The sequence below is a fragment of the Cnephaeus nilssonii genome (genome assembly GCF_951640355.1).
Source record: "Cnephaeus nilssonii genome assembly, chromosome: 16".
Taxonomy (NCBI): domain Eukaryota; kingdom Metazoa; phylum Chordata; class Mammalia; order Chiroptera; family Vespertilionidae; genus Cnephaeus; species Cnephaeus nilssonii.
In genome coordinates, this window is record NC_137087.1 from 40916456 (window position 1) to 40941842 (window position 25387).

General features: G+C 45.4%; 1 protein-coding gene across 1 annotated transcript; it reads left to right on the forward strand.

Annotated features, from left to right (window-relative positions):
• Nucleotides 1–868: 868 nt before the first annotated feature.
• Nucleotides 869–23692, forward strand: DNTT (DNA nucleotidylexotransferase; the record flags this gene model as incomplete). The annotated part of the gene is made up of 11 exons (XM_079793028.1): nucleotides 869–1071; nucleotides 9250–9424; nucleotides 10137–10265; nucleotides 11470–11640; nucleotides 12664–12735; nucleotides 14103–14226; nucleotides 16953–17085; nucleotides 18130–18238; nucleotides 19187–19432; nucleotides 21645–21728; nucleotides 23606–23692. The coding sequence occupies 11 exons, from the start codon at nucleotides 869–871 to the stop codon at nucleotides 23690–23692; spliced, it is 1533 nt and encodes a 510-aa protein (XP_079649154.1).
• Nucleotides 23693–25387: the final 1695 nt, after the last annotated feature.

Below are 25387 nucleotides of genomic sequence, written 5' to 3' on the forward strand. Positions count from 1 at the left end.
AGTTAAAAGGCCCACCATGAAATACTATGGAGCAATTATAAGCAATGATTAGAACACAGAACAACATGGATGGATCTGAAAACATAGTTTGTTTGTTTTTAATATGTGTTTATTGATTTCAGAGAGAGAGAGAGAAGGGGAGAGGGAGAGAGAGATAGAAACATCAGTGTGAGAGGAGCATCAATCAGCTGTGTCCTGCATATCCCCTACTGGGGATCGAGTCTGCAACCCAGACATGTGCCATGACTGGTAATCGAACTGGTGACCTTTTGGTGCATGGGTCGACACTCAATCCACTGAGCAACACCAGCCTGGCCGAAAACATAGTTTTGAGTGAAATAAGGGATCAGCAGAATGAGAAATATAACAATGCCATTTATGTAAAATCAAAACAACCACATACAATGTATTATAACAGCCTTGTGAATTCTAGAAATCCCATGTATTGTAATGATTATCAAAGGAAGAGAATGCAAGCAAGTTGGGAGATTAAAAGAAATAAAAAATAAAGACAAGAGAGGCCTCAACACATAAACAAACAAACAAGTAAGTAAATAAAATGGGAAAATGATGTTTCCCTACCCTTCTCATAAGATCTGATGAGATTATACATAGCATAGGAAAACAAAAATTAATTTCCTGTTTCTGTTATGATCTCTACATTGGACACTGAGCTGAAGCGAGGCAGAAATTCCCCATCACTCTTCGGCAGGAAGAATATCACCAGGGAAGGGCCCAGGAACCTTGCCCTGGCTTCAGAGCCTGCTGGTGAGATGACATCAGAGCTCTTCTGAAGGAGGGGTAGACTCTTCCTCACTCTGGAGACACCACTTTCAGACACAGCTGGAGCAGCAGCAGCTTCCTTCCCATGGACTCACTGCGAATGGCCCACTCGGGCCCTCGGAAGAAGAGACCCAGGCAGATGGGTGCCTCGATGGCTTCTCCTCCTCAGGACATCAAGTTCCGAGATTTGGTCCTCTTCATTTTGGAGAAGAAAATGGGAACCACCCGCAGAGCCTTCCTCATGGAGCTGGCTCGAAGGAAAGGATTCAGGGTGGAGAATGAGCTCAGGTAGGACACCACTGATTCATTTGTGAGTCAGTTTTGTGAGCAGCTCCTTTGAAACCCAAGAACCCCGAGTTTCCTCCCATGTAGGGAAGAGGTGATGAAACCAAGGAACAGATCTGAGCCAATTAGTTAGGGGAAATAAGATGAGTGGTGACTGAATAGAATCATATTGAAAATAATTAGCATCCAAAAATAAGGTACAATTTTTATTTATTTTTTGCCTTTCACTTTGATGAGATGAGGTATCTAAAAATAATAAACAGAAACCTAGTTGGAAAATTCAAGGCTGAAGCCACTCAATTTCATTCTTGACCAGTTTGAACAAAACACCACCGAGTTCAATCAAAAAATTTCAGCTACTTTGAGGCAAAAAGAATGCTTTGGCTGCCTGGCTCTTGAGCTAAACATCTGGCTGTGCTGAGGTGACCAGTGTCTGTGACAGGCTAGGTCTAGGATGAGTGACTATAGCTGGCTCATGTAGGCACCCCAGTGTGGCCTTGATCTTACTTTTCCAAAGAACCGTGTGAGTGGGGTTTGTAGAGAGAAGGGTGCTCATTAAAGATTCAGGGACAACTCTGAGCTGACCGTGATGAGAATGCTCAAGAGAACTGAGACAAGAAGGCAATTGAAGCAACCATTGGGCTACTTAGACTGGTTCACTCACAAACCCAGTCACATCCCTGCAATTAGCCTTATTGCTTTCCTCACTGTTGTGTAAGCTCTTCACTGGCCTCAAATAGATGGAAGAGAAAACAAACAATCCAGAAATAAATGGTGTTAGAACCTTGACATAAATAGTTCCAAATAGAACCACCAGGGGACTTGCAGTGAATAAAGAATGATGATTAAAACAATTGGCTGGCTTTGCTGGTCAGAGGAATAGACTGACCAAATTTTTTTTTTTTCTTCAGGAAAAACGATAAGAATTCTATGAGAAAATAAACTTGCATTTTAAAAAATAGTCTTGGATGTTTAAAAATAAAACTGACAAGCCTTTCATGCTGAGAAATGTCAGCTTCAAATTGCTTGAGAGACATATGTAAAAAGTCGATAATCGGATGTGATCATTTTCATGAGACCTATTATTCATCTGAAAACACCATGTCACAGAAACATTTTATTTTTTATCAAAGCGCCCACTCAGAAATTCCTGAGTCTTCCATGGCCTCTCTCCCATCTGATTCCTCTTTATATGGTCTCCTTTTCCCCTCTCTGCCTCTTTTTTCTCTTTAACCCCTGTCTCATTTGTGATGTTAAACCCAAAATATTGAATTAGGAGGAGGGGAAAGATGACATAGGCAAAGAGGCAGAGAGGGGTAATATTTTAAAAAGAATTTGGAAAAAAAACCCACACACACACCAAAACACCAGAAATTAAAAGCCTTAGCAAATAAGGAACTGCTTTTTTGTGGTAAAGAAATTTGGCGAGGGCCGGGCGGGAAGGTGAGAGCCAGATGGTCAAGGTAGCACTTACATGGAAACTCTCTGTTGAACGGCCCATACTTCCAGCAGGGGCTGGCTAGTGAGGTTCCAGGCACAGCTACAAACACGTACCTGGTGGCGGAGGCAGGTACTTGGGCAGATTATGGAGGCAAGTTTCTTCTGGCCAGAGAGCTCGAGAGGCAGCGCTATGCCCAGATGCCCGCGGCCAGGGGCCAAGCCCAGCTGCTCAGGCGACAGAGGAAACTGGTGCCTGGTGAGCAAACTGCTGCTGTGCGTGCGATGGTGGCAGAGTTCCCAGGCTGGCAGCTCAGCAGACACATTGAACACAAATGTGTTCGATGGCACAAAAATAAACCACAGGAAGTAGAAGTCCTCGCTTGCAAACAGAATTTCTCTACTTAGACATGCACACTTTCACTGGGAAGGACAGTAGACATGATTGTAGGGGGAAATCTGTAGAGAAGAAATCTAGAGACCTCAAATTCTGGCCCTGACTCTTTCCAGCCATGGCATGTGAGGCGAGACTCCCTCTCTGCTCTCTGACCTTGGTTTCTAGGCAAATGGTTTAGTCTGATGTGACCACCCAATGTGATGCTGGATGCCAACGCGCTTTGATAAATGAAAAGTTATGCAAACATAAAGTGTGATTGTTTTCTTGTTAATTAGCTGGATCCATTGACCTTTACAACAAAACCCCGAGGAGAGGGTTCTTTCTCCATAATATGAACTAGGTCAAATGATATAAACAAGTAGAACAAAGACAGGAAGGAAATAAAAATGTTATAAGTGGTTATTTTTTTTTGGGGGGGGGGAGTAGTAGTGAGGGATTATGGCTAGTTTTATTCTCTGTTTTCCAAATTGTTTACAATATGCATATATTTTTTTAAATGAAAAATAAAAGCTGATTTTGATGCTTTTCAATAGTGAAGGCTAGCTATGCCTGTCTTCACTATTCTAAGATTCAGAGAAGGCCGAGCTAAAGGGGGGAAGGGATGTTCTGAAAATAGGCAACAACCTTCATAGTTCCTAGCACATCCTTTGGATTCCAGGAGGATTAAAATTGAGGGGGAAATCTAATTCTTCCTTTACCTGGGCCTGAGCACAGCTTAGAAATGGCACACCTGCATGCCCCAAACTGTACTGTCTGGAGCTGTTATATTCCCCAGCACATATGCACATGCCCTTCCATGTTGAAGAAGGAAGAGCTGTGGCTGGAAGGATGGCTCTCCAGGGTTGTGTCACCGGCAGTTTAACACTTGCTGAGTTCCACTGTTCAAGCAGTAGAAGTCCAGCAGATGACACGTTCATCCTGCCTAGGCCTCCATAACTTGTCTACAAGGGTACCTTTGGAAGGCATTGTCTTCAATAAAAGCAAGACAGACCATTGTGGCATCACAAGTAAAGGGTTCTGTTCATACCCGTTCTGCACATTATTTGTATGGCCCTGGACATGCAGACTAGAAGACATGAGCCTTGCCAGCAAGGAGTTTATAATGAGACAGGGGAGTCGGGAATTGTAGCTTAGTTATCATCTAGAATTAAGAGACCATAATATAGTTTCCAAGTGTGTACTAGTCTTCTTCTTCTCCTTCTTCTTCTCCTCCTCCTCCTCCTCCTCCTCCTCCTCCTCCTCCTCCTCCTCCTCCTCCTCCTCCTCCTTCTTCTTCTTCTTCTTCTTCTTCTTCTTCTTCTTCTTCTTCTTCCTCTTCCTCTTCCTCTTCCTCTTCTTCTTCTTCTAAATTAGCATTTTCCTTCCCTGATGCCTTTACTTTCCATTCATTTCAATGACCAGAGAGTCAGCCTTTAGGCAAACATTCAGGAGAGAACTCCAAATTTCATTCTCCATGGGAAGTAAAGGCTGTAACTTGCACCGATGCCTCCTGTCATAATGATTCAAGAAATGTGTTTCTCCTCTGAATAAGCGCCAACTAGCAAATCCAGGTGGCCGGCCACATGGACCAACTCTCCTAGAGCCCCTCAGTGCCTTTCCCCTAACACACCCCAGCCTTTAGAAGGTCTCCTGCCTCGTTTCCTTGAGTTGAACTGCCCTCGTGCTGGATGCTCTTCCCTACTGCAGTAGTTATTACTAAATAAAACTATCCTTGCAGCTCTCACTAGGGTCCGGCTTTGTTTATCTTTGACAGTGTCCTATCACTTCAAATTCGTGGTGTCTGAAATAAAAATAGTAAAGGTCATTGCCAAATAAACTGAACACCAGATGAAAAAGATGCTACCAGCTCTAGAAAATATAATGTTTAACTAGTCCATCTCTAGGCCCCTTTCAGGCCCAGTATCCAAACACATTTTTCTTTATATTTTTTTCTTATTCCCCCCCGCCGCCCCAACCTTGAACCTCTCCTCCCTACGCCCCTCTGTGTCTAAGACCTACGACCCCTGGAAGCCCTCTTAGAGGAGAGAACTTCCTCCCTGGAGCACGGGAGATCCGTGACCTCCCACTGGCTTTGCTCCTCATCTCATCCAGTTAGTTACCCCTCCTTGACTCCAAGGGCAAGGGCGTCACCGGGGCCATCATACCCACCTCACTCTCAGACCTCTGACCGTTTTCTTGCACACAGTAGGCTTCAGGAAATACTTGCTCAAAAGAATGATTTATCTGGTGAATACGGAACCAGCCAGAGGAACTTGTGATTTCCAAGATTAATTTTTGTAATTAAATTTTTTTCTACAATGCACCAGTATTATTTTTGTAAGCAGCAAATTGGTACTTTATTTTTTATAAATTCAGGAGCATGCAATGTAAACTCTAGTTCAGCTCTGGTCCACATTACTTTGTATTTCAAAATTTGTGGAATTTAAATTAATGAAAATGCTCACCATACCATTTCAGGTGGGCCAAAAAATTAAGGCATGACCCTCTCAGTCTTACTAAGTCTATCAGGGCTGGAGATAGAACCCTGTCTTGACCGCTTCGATTTTCCTGTTTCAGGGATTCAGAAACAGTTCAGTTGCTAAGGGGAATTGGCAGGAGGGATTTTAAACTGCAAACAGCTCAGCTTAACTGTAAATTACTGTTTAAAGGCATTGCTTAAAATAAACAAGTCCTACATCATATGGAAAGGATCAGGAATGACCTTTCCAGGGAAAGAAAACAGTTTTAAAGACAAAGATAAAAGCAGGTGACCGCCCATGAAAACTGGGGAAGTCAGATTGGGGGTCTGTCTCCAGGCAAAAGGGATGGCTGTCTCTTTCTTCATGGAGAGTTTTTCTAATTATATCGAGAGGCAGGACCAACTAGGAAAAGAAAGACAGGAAGAGCCAGGATACACTTATCAGAGGAAAAAATCAGAACTAAGATTTATGAGTTAATTCCATAACTCAGGGCTTTCCAGACATCTGAGTGCCACACTAGGGTTCTTATATCTTTTACCACATGTGTTATCATACACATAATGTGTTTCCTTTCATTGTTCCTAAACTGAGTTGTTAAACATAATTTAGCTTTGTCCTAAGGTATAATGTAAAAACCATGAAACCCATTCAACCATGCCTGATAGGTATAATTTAAAAATGTAGATATAAATAAACACATATGCCTTTTAAATGTTCAGTTGTACCTGCTAAAATTATCTGTTGTACCTGCAGAGAAATGCATACCGTGTTGGGAAACATTGCTGTAATTGAGCACAACATCCAGTTAAAAGAAAATCTTTATTACAGACGTGTTTCACAAAGTGGAGTTCGTGGGCTATGGCGGGGGGGGGGGGGGGGGGGAAGGGGGGGTTAAAATATGGGCGTTCCTTGCCCCAACTGGTTTGGCTCAGTGGATAGAGCATCGGCCTGTGGGCTCAAGGGTCCCAGGTTCGATTCCGGTCAAGGGCATGTACCTTGGTTGCGGGCCCATCCCCAGTGGGGAGTGTGCAGGAGGTAGCTGGTTGATGTTTCTCTCTCATCGATGTTTCTAGCTCTCCGTCTCCCTTCCTCTCTGTAAAAATCAATAAAATATATTTTCAAAAAATAAAATAAAATATGGGCGCTCCCATGAAGAGGCAGGGGCTATTCCCCTTTCCTTGCATCTGGGAGGGCTTGTGGCTGCTTCAACCACTAGAGGGACGTAATGTGACTTTTGAGGCAGGGTCATAAAAGGCCCTGTGGCCTCTACTATTGCTGGATCCCAGAACCTCCTGCAAGGAGTTTGAGTGCCCCTGAGAGAGGCCACGCAAAGCTGTCAGGTTGACATCTGGACCGTCGCACCTCCATGGAGACCACACCAAACAGAAGGATCACCAGCCAAGCTGCCTGAATTCCTGACCCACAAAATTGCAGATACAGTGAAATCATTATGTTTGTTAAGCCATTACATTTTGGGGCAGTTGGTACGTAGCAATAGATAGCTAGGACTGACTGACTACGTCAGAATCATGGAGGGAGTTTGTAAAAAATGCATGTTCCTGGGTCCTAGGTAAGATTTACTGAATCTGAGTCTCTGGTAATAGGGCCCGGCATCTGAATTTTAACCCAGCTTTCTGGGTGTCTTGGAGAAACGCTAGAGTTTAGGAAACATTCCTGCCCTGACCGGCGTGGCTCAGTTGATTGGATGTCATCCCATGCACTGAAAAGTCACCGGTTCGATTCCTGGTCAGGGCACATGCCCAGGTTTCAAGTTCCATCCTGGTAGGGGGTATGCCGATTGATGGTTTGCTTTCACATCGATGTTTCTCTTTTTCACCTGCTCCCTTCCTTTCTCTCTAAAAATCAATTTTAAAAAATCTTTTAAAAAAGAGAAATTTTCCTTTGGAGCCATTGATTAATCAATTCATTTATTCATTCTACCAATGGTCTACCTGTTGAACGTTACTATGAATCTGGCCATGTGCTGGGCAGCAGGCCTGGTTATATCCCAGACTGTAGCCAAGCAGATCATAACACTGTCCCTGCCTTCAGGACGCCAAGGAGCATGAGCAGCACATCTCAGTTCAGCACTAGTTGCAGAAGAGCCTGCGCATTTGCCCTGTGGGAAGCTGAGGGACAAATCCTATCCCATAACTGCTTTGGTTGGTTCAGGCCTCCCAAACCTAGTCCAACACATTACTTAGTCCTGGTTGAGAAACTAGGTGCATTTAAGGAATTGAATCCACTGATATTTCAGGAACAGCCATCTCGGCAGTGCCTTGGGGTGTTTGAAAAGTTGGAGACCGCTTTGTGAGGCTGCCTACCACCTTTTATTATAAGCAGAAAGCCCAGGGCAAGGCAGGTACACCTCAGCCCCACTCCAGGTCTTTTTGTCCTTAAAAATGTCAGTCATGTATATTTTTTCTCCTAAGGAGAAAAATGATGATAGATGGTTCATGACAGAAAACACATTAAAATACCAAAACAAAACCTCACCCAGGACGCTAACCACAGAGTAGTAGAACGTTAAGAGATTGCTTGAGTCATGCACACCTGGGTCTGAATCCCGGTTTCATGTAGCCTCCGTACGCCTCCGTTTTCTCATCTAAAATTATATTGCCCGCCTCCTAAGACTCTTGGGGGGATCAAGTAAGAATGTACTGTTGGGCCTTTGTATCCACTGGTTCCCCATCCACAGATTCAACCAATCGTAGATGGAAAATAACTTTAAAATTCCAGGAAGTTGATCCCTTAACAGTACAGCATACTAACTATTCACGTAGCACATAGGGGCTATAGGTAATCTAAAGTGGATTTAAAGTACATGAGAGGGTGTGCGTAGGTTATATGCAAATACTATACCATTTTATGTAAGGGACTAGAGCAGTGGTTCTCAACCTTTCTAATGCCGCGACCCTTTAATACAGTTCCTCATGTTGTGGTGACCCCCAACCATAAAGTTATTTTCGTTGCTACTTCATAACTGTAATTTTGCTACTGTTAATGAATCGTAATGTAAATATCTGTGTTTTCCGATGGTCTTAGGCTCTACAGCAGCGGTTCTCAACCATCGGAAAACACAGATATTTACATTACGATTCATTAACAGTAGCAAAATTACAGTTATGAAGTAGCAACGAAAATAACTTTATGGTTGGGGGTCACCACAACATGAGGAACTGTATTAAAGGGTCGCGGCATTAGAAAGGTTGAGAACCACTGGACTAGAGGATCTGAGGATTTTGGTATCCATGGGGGTCTTGGAACCAATCCCCTGTGGATACCGAGGGACAACTATATACTAGTACATGTGTGTATGTGGTTATTATTTTTTTCTAATACTCTGGAGTACTTCTCTCTAGCCTTTGTCTTCTGTATATGCATGTATGTTATATTGTCACCCTTTCCCCGGCATTTCCAGGCATCTGGATGTCTCTGTTAGAGGCAGGGCTGTGTCCTCAGTGAGGAGACAGTGGTGGTGGAGCAGGGGTGGGAAGAGTGGATGGTGAGGGGCATGGGTTTGGAAGATGAGCCCCAGGGCTCCTCCCTCCCGGGTTGAGGCACAGCCCAGAGCTCAGAGAGCCTGGCAGCCTCCCTGTGGCTTCTCCATGTTGGTGTGTAACTATGGCAACTGTCCTTTCAGATTTTCTGGGACAATTCTGTTTGTCTCGCAGTTTATTGTCGTTCATATGACATTGGACATAAAACACCAAAACATTCGTTCTCTGTGGCGGCAGCAGGGACAGTGGGCTAATGGTATTCCGTAGGAAGTGTTCTTGTGTCTCTGTTGCTGCCCTTTGGCGGGGATGCTCTGAGGACCTTGAGGAGAGAGGAGAGCTTCTGGCTCTGAAAGGGGCCCCAGCTGGTGATTTGTCTTGCCTTCTGCAGTGACTCCGTCACCCACGTTGTGGCAGAAAACAACTCAGGTCCCGAGGTCCTGGAGTGGCTTCGGGCGCAGAAGGTGAGAGCCAGCTCACAGCCAGAACTCCTCGACGTCTCCTGGCTGATAGAATGTATGCGCGTGGGAAAGCCAGTGGCGACGACAGGACAACACCAGCTCCTCGTAAGTGTCCTGGCTGTGGTTTCCACTGTCCTTGGCTTGATGGTTAGGAACATGGGCTACAGAACCAAACAGACCTGGGCCCTCTGCTCACGCCCTGTGTGACCTTGGGCAAGTCACTTAGCTTTTCTGAGCTCCACTCTCCTCCTCTATAATATGGGATAACAACAGCACCCACTTCAAAAGATGGGTCTGAGGATTAGAATAACATACCTGCAAAAACATTAAACACCAAGCCTGACCTTAATAAATGGTAGCTGCTTTTATGAAGAGGTCTACACACCAATTCAAAATGTTGAAGCCTTGATGTTCTGGGGCCAGAGATGTGGAGGGTTTCTATTTTTTTCTTGCTATGACCATCCATAAAGCAAAAGGTTAAGAAAGTTAAGCTCTTAATTCAAAATCCTTCACTAACGTGCTAGAACCCTCAGGAAGGAGGTGCGTTTCCTTTTCATAGGAAAGGAAAATGGTATTTCACTGATGGTCCTTTTTCATGTGCATGTTGTTTTTTTTCCCTGATTGGAAAAATAATGCATGTTAATTATAACAAATTCAAATATTAGAGATTTGTATAATATAAAATTTGACTCTCCTGAAATTTTACCCTCTTTCCAGAGATAATTGCCATCAAACTGCCTCCAATTTTTTCTTCATGCCTGTCTATTATTATTACTATTGATGGTTATTAAACATAAATGCTCATGCATTTGTTTAGGTGAGAAGAGACTATTTGGGTGGCCCCAACCCAGAGCCCCAGGAGACTCCACCACTTGCTGGAAGAAAGATCTCTCCATACGCATGTCAGAGAAGAACCACTTTAAACAACCGTAACCACATATTCACGGTAACGGGGCTTCACAAAACCCAGGGCCGATGAGGCCTGCAGGTCCTTCCCATGAGTCTACAGATTGTGAATTCTTCTGAAAAGCTAGGAAAGTTTTTCCCACACTCACCACCCCCCACCCTCTCCCAACCCTAATCTCTGGTTTTTCTTTCTATCAAGAATGGGCCTACTTGTATCATGGAAATGGACAAATCTATTTGGATTATACTCTTTAGAGATGGTAGATTACTATTTATTAAGAGTCACCAGTGTTGGGCATCACACTTGTCAAAGGCAAATATTCGGAAAAAGCAAATACGGTGGCTAGTCCAATTGCATGGGCATAGCAATAATGCATAAACAGAGATGTGGAGGGTTTCTATTTCTATTTTCTGAGCTGGGAAACCAAAAGCGCGTCTCGCTTCTCTGATGTTAATGAGCTCGGGGAAGTCAGTTCCTCTCTCTGAGCCCCAGTTTCTTCTCCATTCAATGAGAAATGAGCTAGATTATCTCTAACGCCCCATCCAGCCCTGAAGTTTGGCAACTGCGGTTCAAAGGAGCCTAACAAGCCCACAACTGCTGGTCCTCCAGCATCGAGTCAGTTGTCAGGTGGGTAAGGCATGCAGCGCTATAGTGAATAGAAGCCTTCTGTGCGAGGAGGACCAGGAAATGTGTGCCATGTGCACGATGCCACACGGCTGCAGCTGCTTCCTCCTCCGCCAGAAGTGCGAACACACTCCACCTCAGATGACCCCGGCCTCGAGCCCGTGCCACCTGTGATTACACCCGTCATTCGGCCAGCCCGTGTTAAAGCACAGCGTGCTGACTGTGCTTTACAGACAAGCCAAGAGATGGGGGGACCCAGTGGTCAAGGCAGAATCCTGGCCGCAGGCTGGCGGGAACGTCAGCAAGCAAAGAAGGAAGGATCAGTAACTCCAAGTAATGACTGGTAGGATGCAGTGAGCATGAGATCACGCTTTAGTTAGATCATTTCTGAATATCTAACGGCAGTGAACTCAAAGTTTCCTTCCAAAACACGCCGAGGCCTGTCTTCGTATCAAACAGGAGAGGGAGGGGTGCGAAGGTACTGAAGACCCAATCCTGACCTTCAGGGAAAAGGCCAGGCAGGGTTCTCCAATACTTAAAGGAGAGCAGGAGACATTTGCGAGTGACCACGGGGCTGGGAAACAAGGCCGTGTTCTACTCATCTGGTTTCATTCTTCAGGATGCCTTTGAGGTACTGGCTGAAAACTGTGAGTTTAGAGAAAACGAAGGCTACTGTCTGGCATTCATGAGAGCGGCTTCTGTACTTAAGTCGCTGCCATTCACCATCACCAGTATGAAGGACACAGAAGGAATTCCCTGCTTGGGGGACAAAGTGAAGAGTATCATAGAGGTAAGGGTGAAATGTGATTTGTCACACCTCTGACAGGTAAGTAGGTAGGCAGGGAGGGAGGGAGGGAGAGAGAGAGAGAGAGAGAGAGAGAGAGAGAGAGAGATGTTCCTGTCAACTATTTAGATACATTCATGACTTATTTTACTTTCTCTAGATAGATTAGATGGTAGATAGATAGATAGATAGATAGACGATAGATACATAGACTCTATAACCAATATTATGACAGCTGGAGCTATGTGGGGCCAACTAAGTGGAAAAAAGGACTCTCCTGTATTATTATTAATCACAGTGAAAGAATTGAATGACATCAAAGCTCGACAGCAGGGGATGATCTGACTTCAGACACAGGCTGGGTGAAGGGCCTCAGTTCCCTCAGGAGACATCACCCTCCAGGATGGTGGTGGGTGTAACAGGCAGTGGAGTTGATTCTGCATCTCTGTGTGTAATTTTCGGATAGAGAGCCAGCGGTGGGTGCCTATTTATTAAATGATGTGGAAGGATTCCGCAGCAAGGCAGGTTGGTCACCCAGAAGTATGTTTCAGTATAGTCAGGTGCAAGGTCAATTATTTAAGATAAATAATCCTAACTCTATCTAGAGGAGGCTGGGTGGCTCTGAGCCAGACATCATAAGGGCTTGAACTTCGAGTTGGCTTTTCAATGGGTCCCAACCTAATCCACTCAGATGAAAAAAAATCTTTGTTTCAGCAAGTTCCATTGAAAAGAAGATTATCACAAGTATTTAGACACCTTTGGTCAGTGAATATTCTGGTTAGGTGCCCCATAGATTTGGACCTGAATCATTCTGTACCTTTTTTCCAGAGGATTGTAAAGTGACACTTGGAAATATATGACCTGAGATTTTCAAGATTATAGGGAAATGTCTTGTTTTCTCTGGATAATCTCGAGGAACATCCTCCACACAACGGGTGTGCATTTTATGAAAAGTCAAGCGATTTCAGCATCTTAGACTGTGATTGTCCAATATCACTAATTTAAAATATTTTCCAAATGTCTATGCAGGAAATTATTGAAGATGGAGAAAGTTCTGAAGTTAAAGCTGTGTTAAATGATGAGCGATATCAGTCCTTCAAAGTAAGTGATTTTACACATGGTTTTCGGTTAATCCTATTACTTATTCTAGGTGGCTTTATGGGTCAGTTTGGGCTGCCCTAGCAAATGCCATGGAGTAGGAGGCTTAACTAAGGAACATTTCTTTTCTCACAGTTCTGGAGGCTGGAATTCTGAGCTCAGAATGCCAGCATGGCTGGGTTCTGGTTAGGACTCTCTTCCTGGCTTGCAGGTGGCTTCCTTCTCAGTGTGCCCTCCCATGAGATAGAGAGAGAACAAGCTCTCTGGTGTCTCTTCTTATAAGGGCACGAATCCCATCACTATGGCTCTACCCTCAAGACCTCATCTAAAGCTAATCACCTCCCAAAGGCCCCATCTCCAAATACCATCACACTGGAGGGTAGGACTTCAGCGTATGAATATATATACTAGACGCCCGATGCACGAAATTCGTGCAAGATTAGGCCTTCGCAGCTGTGGCAGCTGCCTCGATCCCGAAGCTGCAGTCCTGGCTTCGTCCGGAAGGACATCTGGTCTAATTAGCATATTCTGCTTTATTATTATAAATTATTTTGGGGGGTAGGGGGCTGCAATTCAGTCCATACCAATGGTCTAGGAAGCAGATGCCTAAATAAGTATTGGTGCTGGAGCTTATTGCCACGCTATGATGAGACACAAATTACCTTCCCTTCCAGGAGTCTGTCACTCCTGTGCACCAATACCACAGGGACACGACAACCATGGGGCGAAACAAACCTGCTCTTAAAGAGCAAACCTGTGTTGAAAAGCTCCTTCCTGCGTCCTTGTCTACTTTGGAGCAGCTTTATTACCTCCCAGTGCTCCTTACCTTGGCATTGAGAGACTTGTGCCAATCCCTTCAGGTCAGAAGGGATGCACAGGCCCACAAGGTGGTGGTGGGCAGGAGCCCGGGCTTGGAGGGCAGACAGACCGGGTTTCAGCCCGGGCTCTGCCACTCACCAGCTGTGTGATGGCGGAGAATTTATACAACCTACACGCGCATCCCTCTCTAAAGTGTGAGGATAAATATGCAGAGCATGAGTGTGTGTGAGGGACCCTTGGCAAAGGGAAATGCCGACAGGGAAAGCTGTTGTCACAGGTGGACAGCACAGGCCACGCCGTGATCCGATTACTGGGGAGCCCTAGGCAGATGCCAGAACCTGCCTCCTCGTGTCTGTTTCATTTATCAGGAGAGGACCCCCATGAAACAAAAATTTCTCTAAAAAATTACTATCACCCACTTACTTGTCATACTGAGGAGAAACTGGGTCAGAGATTTGCTGACACGTTTTCTTACTCTCTTGACCTTGAAAAGTATCATTTGTTGTCATGACTATTTTAGAACTGAAGGCATGCCTCTCCTTCCCTTTCAGCTCTTTACTTCCGTATTTGGAGTGGGACTGAAGACATCTGAGAAATGGTTCAGGATGGGTTTCAGAACCCTGAGTAAAATAAGGTCGGACAAAACCCTGAAATTCACACGAATGCAGAAAGCAGGTAAGTCATGTCTCCTGAAAACCTCCCGTCGTTACCCTGGGCTGGGCAGGTGGGGGCAGAGCTCTACGTCAGCTGCATCTCAACTCTAATCCCCATGAGCTGAGGTGCTCGTGTGGCCTCTTTTCCTGCTATGGTTAAAAGCAAACACTTTTGGAATCAGACAGCCCTGGATCCAAATCCTGGCTCCAGCCATCTCCAGCTGTGTGATCTCACGTAAGTGTTAAATCTCTGAGCTTAAGTTACTTTGTCTATAAAGGGGAGGTAACATTGGTATGTAAGTGGAAAATAAGTCAGATAATGCAGGCAAAGTCATTAGTGTTGTGCCCGGCACAGAGCAAATACGCCCTTCACGTAGTGGTTGCCATTTCTTTATGTCCAGATGTCAAACCAGGTTGCTCTGTTGATCTGGTTCTTACTGAACTGACCCTTCTACCCTTTGGGTCCCGGTTGGGTAAGAGGCATCGGTGAGGAGTCAAGGATAGAAAGTCGACATGGAGGATTAACAAGCAAAGAATATTTGGACAAACTAGAGTTGTTGTCTGCCATAAATATAGATCTGTTTTAGAAACTGTAGAACACCGGGACATAGAAGGGGAATGGTGGAAATCCAGACATAGGGTTGACCTGGTTGACCCAACCAGACTCATCAATCTGGGAAGGGAAGACTGTGCTGACGCAGGCATCCTGAAAGCCTGGTGGGCCTCCTGGAGGCTGAAAGTGGCTGGGTCACTTCCATTTAGGGAGGGTCCTGCTAAGCCTTTTTTAAATGAAGAAATTCCAATGCATGGTAAAAAATAATAATAGTACATGTTTTAAATGTTTACTTTTAACATAGAAATACAATTTAATTGGAATTGGAAAGGGCATCATATCCACAATTGTGGGCCCCATGGCTTCTGAGTTACACAGAATGATGAAGTTGCCAACATTTTAATGATATAAAAGTAAGGGGATCTTCTATAAGATGAGACTGGAAATAAAAGAAAGCAGCTATCTTATGTTTAAGTGTTGAAAAGAAACAAGCCACGGGAAAGTAAACAAATCAGATCTTGGAGGTTCACATCAACATAGCTATACAAAACTCGTACTCATCTCTCATCAAGTTGCTAACCTCAGAGAGACTGCTAATACGCTCTATAAGATGCCACATAGGAAATAAAAGAGTCTAGGGGAACAAGAGACCCCGTGTTTAATTCTGGGCTCTGGGCTCGATTCCGGTCAAGGGCACATGCCCAGGTTTCCAGCTCTATCCCCAGTAGAGGGTGTGCAGGAAGCAGCTGATCAATTATTCTCTCTCCGCATTGATGTTTCTCTCTCTCCCTCCCTCCCCTTTCCTCTCTGAAATCAATAAAAATATATATTTGGCCTTGAACAATCAATGCCTGAAATATAACATTACTCAGTGTATTGTTTATTGTAATAAGCTAACCTCCCCAACCATACCAAAAAGAAAAGCAAGAAAGCCAATAAAGTTGCTTTCCCAGGTATCAACAAATTATTATAGTCTCTCCAAGTTCATTCCTGATATCTGCACATGTCCTTAAAGAAATTGTTGTCAATCATGACTTTTGGTGTGTGTACATCCTGAATGCACTCAGGAATTTTATGGCTACCAAGTGAGTTGCAGTTTGAATATCAGCCATGATGAAATATTTTGTATCAAAAGTCTAATGGAACATTGCTTTTTATTTTTTCACATTAATAAATTATGTATTTAATTTTATTAAATTTATTTTTTATTGCGGTAAGAGCACTTAACATGAGATCTACCCTCTTAGTAATTTTTCTGCATTGGTATCATAACTTACTTATTCATTTCCATTGTGTGCTAATTAGCTTGACTGTGGTAATTATCAAAACATCACATTGGAAACCTTAAACATATACACAAATTTTCATTTGTCAATTATACTGCAGTAAAACCAGGGGGTGGGGAAGAATTCCTGAAACAGACTTTGCAATCAGGAATTGGGCTGCCCCTGGAGGTATCAGAGCCTCCCACTGTTAGAGAGACTTAATCAGAGTTGGAAGGTCTCCCGCTTGGACCTAGATAAGAGAACAGTGCCTTGTATTGAAGGATAGTTCATTGTCCCTCAGGATCTGTGAGTCTCCCCCACACCTCTGCTCACCTGTCCTCCAAGGCTTCATCTCAAATCTTGGAGGGAAGGCTTCCACCTCCTTGACTCCTCGGCCTCAATCCCCCTATGGGACTGTGGGAATAATCAAGTCATTACAACTCTTCATCAGAACAATCCTGTCTGAGCTTCCATTTCTTCATGGTGGTCAAAGGGCAACAAGCCCAACCACCAAAGACGTTTTGCACGTTAGATGCAAACCTGCCCTCTTCCTACTCTTGACTTTAACTTTATTTCATCTATCACCTTCCAACCCTGAGCCTTCCCACCCCAAATCTTTAAGTATTGGCTTCTTTAACAATAGGGTGTGGCTTACTGATCAAGAGGGCTGGTTCTTCAATAGGAAGTCAGATTTGAACCGCTTGGTTTCTACAGGGATATGCAAGATGGTTTCTTTCTGAGGACATTGTGAGCCCCTCAGTCAGAAAGCAAAGAGCCATTGTTACCATGAAAAATTCACAACCGAGAGAACAAATGACATGCGCGTAGCCACGTTAGCTGTACGTGGAGCAGAATCCCTCCCCTTTGAGGGCTGGTCATGTCCCACGAGACGTGTCACTCTCTCCATTGACCTGTCCAATGGCCTCTCAGGGTTCCTCTATTATGAAGACCTGGTCAGCTGTGTGACCAAGGCCGAAGCGGAGGCCGTGGGCGTGCTGGTTAAAGAGGCCGTCGGGGCATTTCTCCCGGATGCCTTCGTCACCGTGACAGGAGGGTTCCGGAGGTAAATAACGAGGGTTGCTCTTGCCTCCCCTGCTCTAACACCTTCCGTGGCTCCCTAGGTTCAGAAGTTCAGGCTTCTGAACCTGGCACACAAGGTCTTTGGTGCTGTGGCCCCAGCCTCTTCCTGCAGCCTCGTTTCCTGCACCTCGTGTTCCACCCCAGCAACCCCAAGTGGCTCGTCATTCTCTGCACACGCAGGGCTGTTTCTTGCCTCTGGGACTTTGCTCAGCTGGACCTTCTGCTTGTCCTGGCTTTCCTCAAATCACCTGGCTGGTGTCTTCTCATCCTTTAAGATTCAATTCGAATGCCGCCTCCTCCAGAAAGCCTTCCCTGAGTCCCTCCTCCCTATGCTGGGCTAGGCATCCCTTCTCAGTGCTTCCTGGTTAGCTGCCAAGTAGTTTGCTTGAATTTGTGCTTTTCCCACTAAGACTTTAGAACTTAGTGCTTGGCGAGAACCAGTGCCTGGTGCCTGGCACAAAGTAGGCATTCGAAACTATTGGTTGAGCCAATGAATGAATGAATGAATGAACTCTCCACAGAGATGTGTGCAGGAAAAAGCCTCCATTTTCAGAAAGAGATTCCTTCCCCTCACACCCTCCCCTGACTCTCTCTGTGGCTATCTTACATGGTGCTGTTGGCCGTCCTGGCAAGCTGAGCCCTTAATCTGTGTCGTAATTCTAAGAGCCCCATTTTATATTATGCGTATATAGTTCTTAGTTTGCTGTTATCATGCTTGTCTGTATGCGTGGGGTGGGGGGTGCAGGGGGGGTGCACTGCACGTGTGAGTGCAGAAGAAATAATCTTCTTTGTCATTTTTTACCCACACATACATGATCATATGCATGTATGATTTTTTAAACTTTTTGTGTCATAAATTTATCTTTCAAGGTGTGGGGTTGTGTAACCAAGGATATTTTGTTTACACAAATGTCAGGAGCATTTTGTGTTGCAAACCTTAAGCATAAGGCATAGAAACAAAGACTGTTAAAGATTGAGAGCTAAAAATCTAATTTACTTCCATTTCCTACTGGTTATTTTTCATCAGGGGTAAGAAGATGGGGCATGACGTAGATTTTTTAATTACCAGCCCAGGATCAACAGAGGAAGAAGAACAACAACTTTTACCTAAAGTGATAAACTTATGGGAAAGGAAGGTAAGAAGAAAGGTCAAAAGTAGATGTTTGGGGACTCAAGCATTGTGTTAATGCCATTGCATTTTACACACTATCTCACTATCATATAATGACTAATCGATCCTCAATTATTTGCAACAGCTGATACAATGCCACATGACATGCCATGAGAGGTACCGCATACACACAGCCTGGTTTTGTTGTTGTTGTTCATGGTCGGTTTGTTCTTAAAGGGGAAGGGGCGTTGCTGAGCACTGGCCTGCGATCAGAAATGGGGGGTAGATTCTCTGGCAGCTCTGCTGTGAACGGGCCTTGGCTGGGCCTCTCCAACCGCCAAATCCCTCGGCTGCAGAGGGAGGATAATACACCCCTGCCCTGGCTTCCTCTCTGAGTATGGCCAGGTGGGCTCACAGCGCCAGGACAAAACACACCCACGTTCTGCTGGAATCCGTAAGGCGCCCCTTTAAGAACATTCATTAACAGCCTGGTATAAGCCCAGCTGGTGTGGTTGAGCATGGACCCTTGAACCAAGAGGTTACTGGTTCCTGATCAGGCTGCAGGCTCCACCCCCAGTAGGGGGCATGCAGGAGGCAGCATCCTATACGTGTTTCTATCTCTCTCCCTTCCTCTCTTCCTAAAAAAATCAATAGAAACATTTTTTTTTTTAAGAACCTGGTGCCACCCAGCCAGCATGACTCAGTGGTTGAGCATCAACCTATGAACCAGGAGGTCATGGTTTGATGCCCAGTCAGGGCACATGCCCAGTAGGGGGCGTGGAGGAGGCAGCTGATGGATGTTCCTCTCACATTGATGTTCCTCTCTCTCCCTCTCCTCTTCTCTCTGAAAACAATACAAAATAAAAAAATAAAAAATAATGATAAATAAAAATTTTAAAAGAGCCTGGTGTAAAATCGGGGACCCTGTCCATTGGGGACTCTTACTGATTTATGTCTTTCCATTTGTTTTCAGGGATTACTTTTATACTATGACCTTATAGAGTCAACATTTGAAAAGTTCAAGTTGCCTAGCAGGAAGGTGGATGCTTTAGATCATTTCCAAAAATGCTTTCTGATTCTGAAATTGCACCATCAGAGAGTGGACAGCGGCAAGGCCAGCCAGCAGGAAGGGAGAACCTGGAAGGCCATCCGTGTGGACCTGGTCATGTGCCCCTACGAGCGCCGTGCCTTCGCCCTGCTGGGCTGGACCGGCTCCCGGGTAAGCACTCCCTGGATCCTCAGGACTGTGGCCGAGAGCAGTGACAATGGCAGTGGGGGTGGGGTGACAGGAGGGGGCAGTGCCCAGAAAGCTCTACATCCGGCATTCCACCTGCACGTGGTCAAGTGAGACAGGTGGATTTAGAAGTCATTCTCAAAGTGTGGTCTCTCAACCAGCAGCAGCAGCCTTGCCTGGGAACAGGTTAGAAACGTCAATTCTCCACCCCATCCAGACCTACTGAATCCGAAACGCTGGGGAGGGAGCCCAGCAGTTTGTAGTTGAAAAAGCCCCCCAGGTGATTCCGATGCAGGTGAAGGGTGAGAGCCACTGAAGCCGAGAAAGCAGCTTGGTGGCTCAGAGCACAGGTCTGGCCTCCCCAGACCTGGTCACAAGTCTCTGCACCGCCTCTTAGCAGCTGGGTGATGTAGGACGAGTTCCCTATGTCCTGTAAGTCTTAGTTTTCCCATCAGGAAAGTGAGGGCGATGACCTCAGCTACCTCCCTGGTTCACAGGATTCGGTGAGATGAAGCTGGCAAAGCCCTCGGCACCCCCCCCGGCACATGGTCAGGCTGGCCAGGCGGCAGCTCCCCGCTCCAGGCATTTTATAGTCCCAGAGATGGAGCCCCTGATTTGAGTCTCATTAGCATGTGCTCCATACTCTGAACTAAGTCTGTCCCCTCCCCCTACCCCCACTGTTTCACCCATGTCCCAAAGCAGCTGGCTGTTCCTCAGAGAAATGAGTCCTTGGAGGTTTTTATACGGGAGATGAATGACATAACACAAATGAATTGTCCTCAACCTTGAGTTAAATGTCAGGTGTCTTTGCTTTGGGGCTGGAATTATTCCAAAGACCCAGAACACACCTGGCACATAATAGATGATCAACAACTAGCTGTTGAGTAAACATTATTACTCTCCAAATGGAAGCCATCGTTATAATTTCTAACAGTGTGTGGGAAAATGCTGCTGACATTTTAGCGCAGGAGTCCAGGAATATCTCACCACCCAGAACCGGGGAGCCAAGGGCAGCCTCTCAGTGTCCCCTTAGCCCCTCATCTCCAGACGTCCCCTCACAGCGTGAGCAGCCACTGTTCTAAGTGTGGTAGACAGCAGGAGAGTGACCGGGGCTGGGAGGAGGCTCTGTGCTAAGCAATACCCCACAGACCAGCAGCTACAGCACCCAGAATCTGCCTCACCCCACTTTCCCCACAATCCTGGCTTCCCCTCTGCTGCATTATAAAGGCCTTCTGGTTGGGAAATCTGTCTTCTCACGCACCCAAGTGGTGGGCTGGCAGAGTAGTTCCCAGCTTCAACCTGCTTTCCTGTTAAAAAATAAATAAATAAAAAATAAAATTCCTCGCCACTAGAGGGCGCAATTATCCCCAACTTTCACCCGATTCCCACAGGGAAAGAACAGTATTTCTAGATTTATGCTTCTCGGAAAACTTCATTTCAATGGGAATTTCATTGATTGCCCTCCTATTCCTAGTCGTTCCTGCCCGCTAGCTCAGGCTTCAGGCTTTGCTCCCTGTGACTTCAGAGTCCACCCCTGATCATAGGCGAAGCTGCTCTGAGGCAGGTGGCTCGGACCATCAGCTGTACAGAATCTCATAGGAGAGGATGTTAGAACCGGAGGTGACCTTCCTCACGCACCTCTTCCATCATCCTGTCTGAGCAAACAAGATTCAGAGAGGCTGGGTGACTTGTCAAGAGATAGATAGCCAGATAGGGACAAAATCCAGGCTGGAATCTGGGTCTCCTGATTCCTCATTCTCTTTTGGAAATGCAGTATTCCAAATTTAAAAAAAAAAAGTCCCCCCAAATTATTTAAGCATTTACTCTGAACCATATATTATTCTGGACACAATCCTCACAATATCCATTTGTTCATTCAACAAGCATTTGCCGTACATCGATGTGCCAGGCATATTTGAAGAGAAATATAGTTAAGAACAAAAGAAATTGAGTTCCTGTGTCCACAGAGCTTACATTCTAGTGCGAACACGTGAGCACAGAGCTCTGTCATAGCAGAGCTTTGCGCTGGACGAGAACATCGCTTTGAGAATGTTTATAGCAGAGTTTAATTCCATTTCGTGGAATGTTTCGTGTTGAGATAGATATTTCATTTTAGGGATGTAGATGCCTCTAAAATGCATAATACTGAAGAGAGTCTAGACTTGATAGTAACTTATTTTACTTATCTCTTGTCCAGCAATTTGAGAGAGACCTCCGGCGCTATGCCACACACGAGCGGAAGATGATTCTAGATAACCATGCTCTGTATGACAAGACCAAGGTAGAGTTGATTCCCTGAGATGGGCTGCTTTGACCCTCCTCCCAAGGGCTGGCTCCCTGAGCACTTTTCCTGAACTAATTTTAGTGTCCAGTTTCAGTTTCCTTTGCCCAGAATGTCCTGTTCCCACCGATCATAGCTGAGGGTGGCTGGGAAGATCCTATTGGGAGCACAGCCTCCCACCTGGCCCAGAATGCACCTCGGGGGCATTGGGCTCAAAGAGGATGATCTCATGGGGTCCCCAGAACCAGTCCAGCAGTGAATATTCATTGGGTTTAGTATATCCTTGGTGTTTGTGATGAGTAACTCCAAAGAAAACCAAAGATCCCCCCACATAACAAATACCACTCAAGTACTCCTCAAATGCAGCAGGCAGTAGCATTGTGAGTGACCCCTTCGGTCATTAATGAGAGTCGACTGCAAGGAGGGCAGCATCAGAGCTGCCCTGGGATGCTGCCGAGCGGTCCCGTTAGGCTCACTCACCAGCCATGTTACTCATTTGGCGTGCTAGCCTGGCAATGTCACAATTCAAACTCATGCGGCAGCAACATGATAAATTACTGTATCAGTTATAGTTTAAAAAATGTTCCACTGTTAGTCCACAAGTGCTGAGGTCTACTGTTCTTACAGTGGCCAGGGACACTAAACTAAGCTCCGAGAGGAAAGGAGACAAAAAAATAACTGAAAGCAATCGTGTTTGCCCTCTAGTTTACAGTCTAAATAAGTTGTATTTGGTTAGAGCTGTCTTCGTTACAAGTGTCAGAAACCCAACCTAAAACGGCATGGGCACAAAAGAGGAATTTGGCTTCTATACTGCAGCATCCGGGTAATATTGACTTCAGGTGTGGCTGCATCCAGGCGCTCACACAGGTTTCCCTCAGTGCTGGCTTCATTCTTAGGCAGGGTTTTCCCATGAGTCCCATCCTTCCAGCTTAGCTACCCCAACAGAGAAGAGCCTGTTTCCTAGTAGTTCCAGCAAGAGCCTGAGCTGATGCTCATTGGCCAGGCCTGGGCCCTGTGCCCATCCTGAATCCATTACGGTGGCTCTGATTGGCTAGACTGGGATTATGTGTCCCTTTTTGGAGGTGAGATCAGCCCCACTTGATCCTCGGGGACTGAGGGTGGGGGGTGGGGTGTTCCCCCAAAAAAAATCAAGGTGCTCTTGTCAGAAGAGAGGGCCCTGATGTGGCAGGATGTTGAGCGTGTGCGTGGAGGCAGATGCACATAACCCTATTTAGGAATACTTGCAAATTGACATATAATAAATAGTTCAACATAATCGAGTGTCTCCTATGTACCCAACACTATGGGATGGAGGAGAAGTGGTGTTTGGTCTTAAAGAGAACAAGAGTGGAAGCCTGGTGGGGGTAAGGGCAGGTGTGGAGGGCCAGGGGGAGAACATAACACATAGGAGTATCCAATTCTTGTCACTCCTTCTTACCTATAGCAACAGTACTGAATTCTGGCTGTGCATTAGAATTACCCAGAGCTTTTAAATAGGTTGATTGCAAGAACTCTTCTGGAATTCTGATTTCATTAGATTGAGCTCAAGTTTCAATATACTTTTTTAAAACTTCTTCAGATGGTTTTAATGAACAACTGTGGTTAAGAACCATAGGAAAAATACCAAGTGCCTTTAACTGATTATATGAGGCTGTCATCATTTTACCTTAATTTGTAAAGTGCCATGTTTTGTCGTGGGAAAATATAAAAATTACAGAATTCCGTTAAGATGACTTTTAATGCTCAGAAGCAGGGAATTCTGTTTTGGCAATAATTCATTTTGTCAAGACAGTTTTGCAAGTAACACTTGCATTATGTTAGCACTGAGATGCTGAACAAAAATATCTGAATGCACATATTTCTTGTTATGCTTTCAGAGGATATTTCTCGAAGCAGAAAGTGAAGAAGAAATTTTTGCACACCTGGGATTGGATTACATCGATCCATGGGAAAGAAATGCCTAGAAAAACTTGTTGACATTTTTTAAAAAGTCTCAGGTTAAATAAATATGCTTCATTTATAGTTAATGATGCCTTCGGAAAGTTGGGGATTCTTAAGCCTTACTGAAATGCAGGTTGTTTCTAGCAGTGAATCGTTTTGGCAACACGATAAGGCACCACCTGGTAATGGGTTAGCTCTCATAGGCCATTTGTACGACCGTTGCTTAGCATTCACAATGCATTTTGCCATAGAAACAGTGTTGTAATGGGTGGCTCCTTTCCAGGGAAGCTCATCGAAGCCCCCCTTCCCCACAGTGTAGCTGAAATACTGTGTATTTCCAATAAAAACAGGAGGACGCAAGATGGTGGAGTCTTCTTCCTTTTTTTTTCCCACTCAAATATTAGAAAAGACTTTTAAACAAAAATACAAAATGAGAGAATAAAGAGTTTAAGGTTTATCGCAAGGGGAGAAACAGGTTTCATTTGGCCAGACATTCCGAGGCAGGAGTCGTGGAACAAGGAGGTCTGGAAGGGCAATGTCAGAGAGAAATGGCTGATGGGCACAACAGTAAGAGGGCTGCCACCTGGAGGGGAAGGTGGACATTACAGACTGTGGGCCGGGAGGCCAGGAGGCCAGGAGGAGGAGGAGGGATCCCAGTAGGCTTGAAGTAATGGGAGGATTTGGATCCACACCGTTTTTTTGCTCTATAACGGAATTTCATCAATTAGGGTCGTGACTAGTTTGTGGAATTCAGACGTCCTCAGTGCCTTTGGCTTTGGGGGCAGGGCGCCCTCTGGTGGTGAACTGAAGAACCTTGGAAGGCAAGCACAACATGATCACGGGCTGCACCCTGTGGAGGACTGAACATCTCCATCACCAGCCAGCAGAGAGACTGCCAGCCCCAGGAGTACCCCTGGGATAGCCTTAATTCCAACCCCAGGGCCAATGTCGTACTTTAATATAGGCGAAGAAAAACTGCAGATGTGTCATAGGTCCATAAGAACAACTGTTTCACTTTTCACTTTGTTCCACAACTAGAGGCCCAGTGCACGAATTCATGCACAGGTGGTGTCCGACTGGCCCGCCCTAATTGGGGCCAATCAGGCCAGGCCAGCTGATGGGAGGGGATGTCCCCAATCGGGATGGCAGGGTGGTGATCAGCAGCAGGGCTGGCCAACCAGGGGGAAGGGGCCTCGGGTGGTTGGCCAGCTGGCCCCACCCCCTGGTCAAACTCCCGGTTGGTCCAACTCCCACCCAGGGGACAATTTACATTTTAGCCTTTTATAATATAGGATAACTTTTTGTGCATTGTAGCAAAAAAAAAAAATGATAGAAACATTGAACCTTGCTAGTTTAGTAGAAACAACTTGAACTAAAGATTCTAAGCAATGGATTATAAGTGGAATTAAAATAAATGGTCCAAACTATATCACACCTCATTTTATAGACAAAATGGCCAAAGTGACTGCACCCAGGGGATATAGAATACAACTGAATTTCACAAGGGGTTTTGCAAAGCACAGTTGGCATGTGGCAGTGACTGAGTTTGTAGAATCCGTCCTTGTTATTTGAAGAAGAGTGGAGACAGGATTCCCGGAAGCCTCCTCACAGAAGCGATGGCGAAGGCCTGGCCCGAGCCAGCTGACACTGCACAGCCTTCCCTCACACGGCAGCCACATTGCTGCTCAGCCCACCCCTTTGGCCCAGGGTTCATGTAC